Source organism: Cupressus sempervirens, chromosome 1 (assembly GCF_028749045.1).
Source record: "Cupressus sempervirens isolate cs-2001-9-10 chromosome 1, ASM2874904v1, whole genome shotgun sequence".
NCBI classification, from domain to species: Eukaryota; Viridiplantae; Streptophyta; class Pinopsida; order Cupressales; family Cupressaceae; genus Cupressus; species Cupressus sempervirens.
In genome coordinates, this window is record NC_143118.1 from 198,624,023 (window position 1) to 198,636,288 (window position 12,266).

The window sequence follows — 12,266 nt, forward strand, 5'->3', positions numbered from 1 at the left end:
GCATTTGTAGTAGTGAAGAAATCTCTTAACAAAATTGACTTAATAGTCACTTTTGTAAATCCTCCAACAAGGTGGCATTTCTAGATTGAAGTGTCTTAAGACCTCTAACAAGGCCACTCCTAATAGGGTGATTCAAATACTTTAATAGGGTCATAATTAATAGTGTGTTTTGTAACCTTTAATAGGGTTGGCTCCAAACAGCGCTCACTTCAGAAGACTAAAAAGTTGTAACTAGTTGCATTGGTGGTTTTTCCAAATCAGGTTTTCATGTTAAATCTTGGTGTCTCTTGTATTCATTTTATTTTCTTACTACTTTATCTTTCTACATCTAATTTACTAAAGGTTATAATATACATTAATATCTCAAGATTTCTTTATTAACTAAGTTACAGTGAATATCTGGTTCTAACTGAGCTATGCAATTATTTGAGTTAATAATAAGTTTGTATTGACATCTAAGGGATGTGGAATTGTTTTAGTGGTAACTAATTCACCCCTCCCCTCTCGGTTATTCCTCTAATATTTGCAACACCTAGATATAGAAGATTTTTAGGCATAAGGAATTTATTTGGGTGTATGGCATTTTGTTTGGGTATAATTTAATATAAACCAAATTGTGTCTAAAATTATTTCTTGAAATTTTAAGAATGATATTTTATGGTTTTACATTCTCCAAAAATAAGCCCCATAATTAATTATCATTAATTCAAAGTTATTTTAAAGTTAACTTACTAAATGAGATAACTAAATAAAGCCCACCCTTTCCATTATTTCATAAGAAAAGGAGAAAAAAGGGAAGATGTTGAATTGATCAAGAAATTAAGTAATAAGATTTCAAGAGCATCCTTAAGAACAACAAGGAATTCTTCTTCTTCTTAAATCATTCAAAGGCTTATCTTTCAAGATTTAATTTTGGGTTTGCATGGAGCTCAAAGAAATTACATTGACACTAGTGATGAAATCCATAGATACTTGTACCATCAAGGTATAAGGGGATCAATATTCCAATCTAATTCCTATTTCATCTTTCCTTATATAATTTCCTTCATTTTCAAGGATCATTATTAAACATGGGTTTGACTAAGGTAAACCCCTTTAGCCAACTGTCTCTCCCAATTTTCTATGTAAGACCGTGTTGTAGAGATGTCAGAAAGGATACAAAAATATTAGAATAAGACAAAGGTACTCTATGGATTTTAGACAAAAAACCCAAGGTATATAAGGGTTTTGGTACCCTATAATAATATAAATTTATACAAATTGACTTCTTAAATTTTAAATAGAAATATAATTATGTATTATTACAAATATATAATTAGTCATATTTTAAATAAGTCAAAGAGGAGAAAGTTTATGCTAACAAGAAAATAATCAATTCCCTAAATAACCCAACATCAAAATAATGATAGGAATCTTTTAACTGAAGCATGATTCATGCTACAAAATATAGAGGTCATTGATAAAATATTTCCTTAAATGTAGTAATTCACCAACAACTTGGGCATAACAATCTCATGAAGTACTACTTAGAAAAATTCAAACCCATTTCCTTCTAAAAGGATGGGAAAAATTAGAAAATCAACACACAACTACTAAAATTTAAAATTCTCGCTTAGAACTAAATTCCGTGGATACCCCTTCAATATTTTCTAGTTCTTTCTTGTAAGTAAAAAAGTTTGAGTTGTATTGAATGGGTAGGTTGTCCTCTATTAACATGCAAATATCTAGAATCTTCCTAAGAATATTTGGTGTGAAGTAGATCATATTATTTTTCATTATATAAATTATATAATCTAACTAAAGGATCATAGTTGAAATGGTCATGCTTTAGAGAAGGTTTTCTTCATCTAATTATTCATACGTGTTTAGCTTGGATCTTACTATAAATTATTTCTTAATTATAACTTTAAATGATGTTTAGAAATAGTATATCTATGACTTCATAAACATATAGCTTATTTGAATTACCTTATTAAGAAATTTTGTTAATACAATTTCACATGTTTGTAAGAGGAAAAGGAAGGCTAATAAAAGTTAAAAATTTAAGATATTTATCCGGTTAGAAAGTATTAGATACATTACAAAGCATTAGAAGTTATAATTAGTGGGTTTCTCACTAAATTATGTCATTATTTTATCAATCCAATAATGTCAATATTTAATTATTAATTCTTTATAATGCATTCATTGTGCAATGTGATATACAATAATATGTGAGTTATAATATACTATTAGCATGCTATTTGGAAATTTATGTCCACCTTTCCTTTCTTAATGTATTATTCACATTTACTAATATATATTTTTTATATTAGGTGGTTTATCTTTTTCCTTTTTATACTTTTCCATTCACAGCTTCTCATTTTATTACATGATATCCTTTCCAACTTGCAATTTATTATTCATTCATATGTTTTACTTTGGATTCAGTTGCTGCAATAGTTTGCATAGACTTGCATTTACAGATACCCTGCATATTCTTTGGAGTTTGATCTTTTGATCATAATCTTTGATTCTTTATGTTGGCATGTTCATTTCTTGTTTTACCTTTCTATCTTTTCCTTTTCTTTTCAAATTGCAATGAAGTTCATGAAAGCCTTGATCTTAGTCTCATAATCAAGGGAGATGAAATGAATGTGACATCTCAAACAGACCTTGACCCTAAATGCATGGTAAAGAGTAAAAAATAGATCATGATTTTTTTAAAATTATTTTTATATTATATACAACACATCTTTCTATCAGTATAACCTCTACATTTCATTAGAATACAAATTCTTATTAATAAACTAAACTACATTTGCTTTTCCACAGCTAAGTTAGATTTTAGTTGATGAAACATTGCAATGCCATTTATATTTTAATAGCTAAAACAATGCAACGCAATGAAATTTCATTAGCAACAAGATATTGGTCTAATTCTTCTCACTATACATCTTTTTTTGAATTTTTAAGCTTTTGTCGAGTACTTTTCCCTAGACATGCTCTTTTAATGAATTATTTATAATAAGAAGCAGTTCCAGAACATAATTATTTATGAATAAATGTCCATTTCACATTTCCTATTCAAGAGAGTTCTTAGATATTCCATGAAAGGTAGTGGAAAATATGTGTTATTGAAAAAATATATACAAGGTGATCTGAATCTAGGGATAGAGGTGGTGGAGAAGGCGAGTAGCAGCCATTGCAAAGAGAGGAGTGGACATGAAGATATCATTGGAACCTTCTTGAAGTTGAACGGGTGCCATGGAAGAAGTAGACCAGTGGAAGCAGTGAAGGAGGCGGGCCAAGAGCATGATTGTGATGGAAGTGCCCAGTTTGACTCCCATGCATCCACGCCTTCCAGTGCTGAATGAGAGCATGCGTAGTTGAGGGTCAGTTAGCTCAACACCCATGTCATCATTGCAGCCATCTTTGATGAAACGATTGGGGTAGAAGCGCGGAGGATCTTCCCATACGCTCGGGCTTCTCCCCAATCCCTTGCGGCTCAGTATTACGTGACTTCCCTTGGGAATGTGATACCCACAAACTGTGGTGTCCTCCATTGCCATGTGAGGAAGGTTGAAAGGTGCCACCGGATGCAACCTCATTGCCTCTTTTGCACACGCCCTCACGTATACTAGCTTTGTTAGGTCTTCTTCTTCCACTAACCGATCTCTTCCCACCACTATATCGATCTCCTCCACGGCTTTCTGCATTATCTCTGGCTGCAACAGCATCTCAGCTAAAGCCCATTCTACTGTGTTCGAGGGATTATCGACTGCTGCCACTGCCAATTCCTGCACATCACTAGCCTAGGGTCAATTTGATTCACATTATATACAGATTATTGTATGTTCTACAATTGCTAGAATTCAACTATGTGTTCTTGAGTTACATTCATTGATTCATGTTTCATCTGTAATGATCTACAAGAATTCATGGATATACTTAGCACTCATTTCATCTAGGTGATGTTCATAGAAGTGAAACATTCCTATTTGAGAAATTGTCTTTATTGCCAAAAATCCAGAAACATTAAGACAACAACATTATTTAAATATATAAAAAATAATTTTAAAATATTAGTTTATTTAAAAATAGATTATATGTATATAATAAAATTTAAATTTACTATAAATTAATTATTCCTTTAAAAGTCATCCTTAGCTCCATCTTGTAATGTGTTTATAAAAAACTAATATTTTCACTTCATGATGATGGTTGAAATGCGAAATAGGGCTTCTCAGTCACGATTCTGTTAATTAGTGAGGTCGCCCATTTGAGAATTCTCCAGCTCAAATGCACTTAACTACAGAGTATAGTCCATGGTTAAGCTCACTTAGCTTGTCACCTTAAAACTTTGGCAAGAAGTCCTCAAAAGAACATAGTACATTGACGGGTGACCTACCACTCAGCTCAATGTAATGAGTGTTCTCCTAAACCATGAATCAGTAAAAATACACCACAATATTAAAAAATATATATATATTTCAGACATGTCTATTCTAAGAATGAAAACTTACCGTGACTTGAGCTTTGATCTCTTCCAAGCTGAGCAACGGAGACCCGCTAGAGGGATCTTTCATAGAAATCAAGATGTCCAACCAATCTTGCGGTTCCTCCAAAGACTTACACCCACGCTTCAAACGAAACCACTCTTCTACCAGTGGACTGTGATGCTTCTCTATAATGTGAATGGCTTTTCTCATCTCCCTCTTACTCCCTCCGATGTCAAGCCACCTCAAGAAAGTCATGTAATCAGAGACGCACATGTTAAACAGAAGAGACAACGCCTTGAACAGAGCTTCTACGTGCTCTTCCTCCTCTTCACCGGGGCCTCCATCCCCATTACAATCTCCACTCGTAAAGTAGCGCCTGTTGAAGAGGAGCTTTCTTATCACATTTCCACTGTACTGCCTCGCAGCACTTCTCACATTGACTAAAGCCTCGGTTTTTTCTTGAGACGTACAACATTGTTTCCATATCCAGTGAACCAGATTGTCTGCCTCCTCTATTCTCTTCCCTTGCGACCACTCAAATCGTGAGGTTGACAACACCTCGGAGGCAAGCACATGCCGCATTTTCTTCCACTGATCTCCCCATGGACTAAGTGCAGTCGATAGAAATCCTCTGCTGCAGTATTCAGTAGCCATTGTAATGGGGCGAGATGCAAATACAGCATCATGTTTCTTAAGAAACTCTCTTGCGATGTCCGACCGATTAACAGCAATAACATGGACTGATCTTCCCAAACGAACGCAGAGAATGGGGGTATCATAGGTGTGGAGGAGAGAGTGAAGCCATTTGTAACCAGGTGAGTTGTACAACAACTCTGGAACATTGCCAACCAGAGGCCATGGTTGGGGCCCTGGAGGCAAATTAGGCACCGAGCTTTTCTGTGTCCAAGACTTCACCAAACGGAATATGATTGCAGATATAGTGAGGAGGATGGCAAGGGTGGGAAATATGGCTATGGTGGGATTCAACATCAGGGCTGCGAAATTAATGTGGAGAGGAAAAATGTCTGCCATGAATTTGTCCGAATGAGAGTGATGGGTACTGGCTAAAACGGAAACTAAAATGGAACTTGGACGTTTTAAACATTGCCGATTCCAATCATTAATTTTTCAGAATCAAAGTGATGAAAATTGTCTAATCTCTCCTTAACTGGCTATGGCAGCATCAAGTTGGATGCCCCGGCCGCCTGACGATCCCATGCATCTATACCTTTCATAGATATGACAAAACCTGCCATGTCAGTTTTACATGTTTGTCAGATAAAAGATTTCACTTTCTATTTTTTGGTTTTGTCGTTTTTAGGTTTTGTCGTCATATAATGAAGTATTTTAGGAGTACTTTAGGCAGGAAAATAAGGAATACTGTTTTTATTGGAACTCTCACATACAAGATCATACAGTATTTTCCTTGGGTCTCTCTATAGTCTGCAAGGTGCCATGTAAGATTCAGTGATTCCATTTGTAGTTTATATGTAATATTTTCTATTTGCTTCTGTTATTACTCTCTATTTGTTGGTTTTGTTATTTTTTGGTTTTGTCGTCATATAATGAAGTATTTTAGGCAGGAAAATAAGGAATACTATTTTTATTGGAAGGCTCGCATACAATACCATACAGTATTTTCCTTGGGTCTCTCTATAGTCTGCATGCGATGTAAGATTCAGTGAGTCCATTTTTAGTTTATATGTAATATTTTCTATTTTTTGGTTTTGTCATCATATAATGAAGTATTTTAGGCAGAAAAATAATGAATTTTATTTTTATTGGAAGGCTTGCATTCAATACCATACAGTTTTTTCCTTAGGTCTCTTTGTAGTTGAGGTGCGATGAAAGATTCAGTGATCCCATTTTTAGTTTATATGTAATATTTTCTATTTTCTTCTTTTATCTTTTTTTTCAATCACTTGTTTTTATTAAAGTATCTAGGCTTCTCTTAAATCAATGGTTTTTCTTGCAGTATGTTTTTAAGTTTATCTAAAGGTAGATTACTATTAAATTTAAGTCGCAAATCTACTTGTTCAATAAAAGGTACAATTTTTTTCAAATAATTTTTTTCTATTTCATTTTTCTTTTTGGAAAAAAAAAAAATTACTTCCTTCAAGTGGCCAGCTGTTAGAGTACTGCTAGCCGAAGGAGGAGGATCCTCATGATTGTGAAAACCTCAATACCTCAATGATTTGAGGGGTTGGAAGGAGACTCGGGGGGAGCCCATCCATCATCAACAACAACAACTTCTTGAAATGGCTAGGTCAAGGGAGGGAAGTACCACTTGGGATAGAGACAGATCTTTTCAAAAAATCAATAATAATCATATTGCTACTTTTAATAAATTTTTCTATTAATTTTTTAAGTATTTTTAAATCAAATTAGATTTTAAAAAAATCTTATACACAATTTACATTACATGTGAGAATTTTTCCACATTTAAGCCACTATATATACATAATCTTTTGAATATATTTTAAAATAATGTATAATTTTAATTGTCACTAATATTTTGAATTTATAAGAAGAGATATTATATTAAAATATAAATTCTTTTAATATAGTATTAATCTAGAATAAAAATTTCATGTAATCCAAATTTTTAATATATTAATAGAAACTAATATATCAAACTTTCAAAAATATATTAAAATAATTTAAATTATTATAAATTACCACTTTCATTTGTAAATAAAAAATAAATGATTATATCTAGGATTAAATTATTTTTCTAGAGTCACTTTCTAATTACTTCATTACTCAAAAGTATTAAAAAATTAAGATCAATATGCCATAAGAGTAAACACATAATTAATTTTTTAATTCTATTATTCAAAATGAAATGCATGTTTAAATATTATTATAATTAAAATTATTTTAAATAACTGTGTACTTTTATTTAATTATTTTTAAGTTAAAATAAAAATAAAAATTTATGTAATGTTTTATTAAAAAATTACAAATAACATTTGAAATTAAATACATTTTCTGAATCTATATAATTATTTTATAATAAGTATTTTTAAAATATTAATATCCATTAATAATTTGATAAATATTATGAAATAAAAATAATAATTTTGCACACAAAAAAATAGGACACTAAAAAAGTAAGACACTAGGCAAAATTTGACAACAAAAGGAAAAATCATATACATGCCCTCGCGAATAATTCTAGACCTTTGATTCACCCTAAAAAAGCTTCAAATAACCATCAAAGGGCAAGGAAGAGCACTCTTCTAGTCCAAAACCACTTTGAGGTTTTATCTACAAATCTGGAGGGATGACGAACTAGCAAACCAACTACAAGTTTAAATCCTTTTGAAACCCTAGTTCAACTCCATGCAACCCAGAATGCAGTTATCACCAAAAACTAGAAGAACAATGATGAAGACGGATGACAACAAGTCAAAAATTAGAAAAATAAGAGGCATATCAAAAACTAGTCATCCCCAAAACCAAGCACCATTGTAAATGTTTTAGATCAATGACTGAATAATCAAGAAGCCTTTTTCAAATAGACCAAATACATCAACATTGAAGGTAAACAAAATAAATCTACCTCTATTGTTAAATCCTTGAGCATACATTTTTTACCTCAACCTAAAAAGGTATCGGTTGTAAACAACATAACTCTAGGAATTGCTAAACATTATCCTTATCAGTCCAAAGCCCAAGTACAGATGCAGAACACACTACCCCAAAGCTTTGTAAAAGCATCAGTTTACATTCAATTGAAGGTAAATGAATCCCAAATGATTAACCATAATAAGAAAACCCTAACGAAGACAAAGACACCATTATTATTAGCAATGAAGCAAGCAAGATGAAATGGAATGAATGCTCTAATTTAGGAGCATATGTGATCTAGAAGGGACCAAAAAAACTCAAAGAAAAATTGATAAGGAACATAATTAGGATCTGCAGCTCCTAGGTAAGTAACGTTATACCTTATTATAATCATTCCTTATATGTTCCTTATCAAATAATAAATTTAGGAATACATTAGTAGGCATATCAAACTATTTTTATAAAGGATTCCCAGTTGAATTTATTGCATGGGGACCAAATTTTGAAGATAATAATAACCTAAGATTAGAAACAACAAAATGGATAGAATGCAAAAACATTCCTCTAGAATTAAATGAGGTTGACATTCAAACAAGAATAGGGAAATTCTTAGGAGAATTAATAGGAATTGAAGAAAATTCAAAAACACCAAGAAAGATCAAATTCCTAATTAAAATGAGATAAATCAATGAGCTATTAAATAAAAAAAGATAATAACTAATAGATCAATCTATAACTAAGCCTTCACTCATTATGAAGGAGAAATTAATGAAAAAATAAGATTAGATTTTAGAATGAATACAACCAAAAATAACTTTAACTACACATTAAGGGGCATTAGAGATTGGGTAGACAACAATGAAAGGAAATGTATGGATAACTACAAACATAAAATGCAAACAAATGAGATCAAGAAAGTAGAATTAGAGTTTGAAAGGGAAAATATAATGGAAGTAGAGGAGTCACAAAAAGTATAGAAGAAAATTAAAGAAAATCAAACCACACTTTTAGAACTTAAGACATGTGAAGAATGTAGAATAAAAAGGAAAGTTTAGAAGAATTGGATCTCAATATGAAAAAGATGGATCTATTAAATAATTAAGTCCTACTCCTTCAAAGTGATATAGAATATCAATTAACCATAGAAAAACATATCCACTCAGTACACAGTAATGTCAAACAAGGATTCTACAAGAAGAAACACTCCAAGAAAAATAAGGGAATCAACAATGAAAATAGCAAAAGAAATAAACAATGAAGAACATGGGATAGAAATGAAGGATGACCAGCAATTGCAAGCAGATATGGTAAACAATGGGAAGATAGGTAAGGAAAATCAAATAAATTAGGAAATAGAAAATGTAGAGAAACAAACTCAACTCATCACACTTCCAACAATAGGATCAAATCATTGGAGTAATGTAACCATTCAAAAAAATTCCAAGAAAAGAAGATACAAATTCTGGCAAACACCTTCAAATGGGAAGGCTATATTTGAAATGGAGAAGGAAGAATATAGAAGGCTAGAACAAGAATTCAATATGGAACTACTTATCCCATTGGATATAGAAACAATTATAAAAGATATACAAACAATAGTTAGCCAAACAAGAAATTAGAAAGAGGATCAGGAAGAGAACAACCAAAAATGGGAAGAATTTGGAATCATGGAGGAAAGAATCAAGACAAATGAAGAAGAAGACATAATAGAAAAAGAGGAAGAAAGGAAGTATCTAGAAAAAAAAAAAGAAATCTCAATAGAAAACCAATTGCTTAGAGAAATAACAATAGAGGAAATAGAAGAGTTAGTAGAAATCAAAGAGCAAATAAATTTGAATAATTTGGGAATATCTATTAATGAGGAAGGCATCAAAACTCCTAATTGCAAAAAACTAAAAGCTAAAAGAGGAAGGAAATATCTCAAAGAACTAAGGGAAGCAATAGGTCAAGCTAAGGAGAAAACAAAAAATAGCACAATACTCCAAGTAGGGAAGGGGAAGATCCTTCCCAAGGACCGATGAGAATCACAACTTGGAATGCTAGAGGCCTAAATGACCCTAGAAAAAAATGCTTACTTAAGCTTAACCTCATAGTATTTGAATTAGAAATTATATTAATATAAGAAACAAAATTAAGTACAAAAGAAGGTGACGCAAGCAAGAGGGTGAAATAACTAGGGCCAAAGGCTCACCTAGCTATCCAAACCACCATGCAAGAGTTAACACAATGGAAGAAAACACAAGTGGACACCAACCAAAGGAGGAAGAAGAGTGAATTAATTTTACTGATTCATCAAGATATCTTCATACATGACCATCTATAAGGCCTTCTAGGTTACGGCCAATTACAAATACATTCACATTCAAAGATCCAACTACAAATTTGCACTTTCAGTTCTGCTCTCTAATCTTCTTCCAAAAATTTCTTCTCCCAAAACTTGCCTAATTCTAAGCCAAAAATTTCTATTTATACTTTCCAAAATGTCTTACAGATCATTTTAGAATCATTACATAAGAGGAAGGCCGACCCAACAATGGTCTGGACTTATCCCAAGAAAAGATCTTAACATAAATGTCATGAATGAAATAAATCCCACAAGTTGGCTCACAAAATCACTTCCAAATACTGACACTCGGCTTACACTGGGTAACTTGACACATGAAGAAACACTTGTCATGCACTGAGTAACTTGGCACATGAAGTAACACTTGGCATACATTGGGTAACTCAGCACATGAAGAAACACTCGGCATACACTAAGTAACTCAACACATGAAGAAACACTTAGCATACACTGAGTAACTCGGCACATGAAGAATCACTTGGCATACACTGGGTAACTCGGCACATGAAGGAATGCTACAGTAACTCAGCACATGAAAGAATTGCTCCAGTAACTCAACACATGAAGAAAACAGGGTTACTAGGCACATGAAGAAAATACTTACTAGGCACATGAAGAAAACAGGATTGCTAGGCACATGAAGGAATTGCTAGGCACATGAAGAAAACATGATTGCTAGGCACATGAAGGAATTGCTAGGCACATGAAGGAATTTCTAGGCACATGAAGAATTGCTAGGCACATGAAGGACTACAAGGCACATGAAGGAACTGCTAGGCACATGAAGGAACTGCTAGGCACATGAAGGACTGCTAGGCACATGAAGGAACTACTAGGTGAACAAAATGAGTAGGATAACAAGGCAACCCAAGATGCTCCTGCATCAGAAGGAAACAAGTTGGGACAAAAATTAAGACAATGGAAATTAGCATTAAAAGAGTCAAATGGAGCCTCAGGAGGCATGGGAATAATTTGGAACCCCCAAAGAGTGGTTCTTAATCTGTTGTCCACTAACTCCAATTTGATGGGATATAGAGCTTCAAGCCTAAGAAATAACCTAGAGTTCATAGTAATTAACATTTATGGCCCCACCCAAATAGTAGAAAAAGTAGCAATATGGAATGAAATCATCTCTTTTATAAGAATTCACCAATAGGAGACTTTAATGCAACATTAACAAGAGAAGGAAAAAATGGAGGATTCTAGGGAACTTCGTGAGCTACAAAGGAATTTAGAGAATGGCCAGGAAAAATAAATATTAATAGATATCCCAAATAAAAATGGGATATTCACATGGAATAATAGAAGAAAAGATTTTAGTTATATTGTAGAAAGATTGGACAGATTTTCCTTCAAAGGAGACTTAAGCACAACCAACATGGAGATCAAAGTGGACATATTGCCAATAGTGGTTTAGATTACTTCCCAAAAACATTAGCTATAATCAAACCTTCTAAACCCATTAGAAATCCTTTTAAATGTGAAAAATTTAGTTCTTAGATAAAAATGTCATGGAAAATGTTAAAAACTAGTAGAACAAAGAACAAGTTAAAGGATTAAAAATGTTCTGTTTTGTGTCTAGAATGAAAATAGTCAAGAGATTTTTTTTGAATGGAATAAAAAACACTTTAATAGTATATTCAAACAAAAACTTGACATCATTTGAGAGTTTAAAAAAATTGAACCTAGAAGTAATTAAACATGGAATGAATAACAAAAAATGTATGAAAGAAAAAGAACTACTATCTAAATAGGAAGATATCTTAGCAAAGGAGGAAGTATATTTGGAAATAAAAATCTCAAGAAAAGTGGTTGAAAGAAGGAGATAGAAACAAAAAATTCTTCCACAATAGCTCTATACAAAATAG

At 32.4% G+C, this 12,266-nt stretch overlaps 1 protein-coding gene across 1 annotated transcript in view; it reads right to left on the reverse strand.

The window, feature by feature from the left end:
* Positions 1 to 3,146: 3,146 nt before the first annotated feature.
* The window catches only part of LOC149576804 (tryptophan N-monooxygenase CYP79A68-like), a 42,191-nt gene continuing 33,071 nt past the window's right edge, over positions 3,147 to 12,266 (reverse strand). Inside the window, exons 2-4 of the mRNA XM_089795135.1 lie at positions 5,651 to 5,730; positions 4,506 to 5,557; positions 3,147 to 3,779 (exon numbers count right to left, since the gene is read on the reverse strand). Of these exons, the coding sequence (XP_089651261.1) occupies positions 3,147 to 3,779; positions 4,506 to 5,557; positions 5,651 to 5,730 (1,765 nt within the window). The remainder of the gene's footprint in view (positions 3,780 to 4,505; positions 5,558 to 5,650; positions 5,731 to 12,266) is intronic.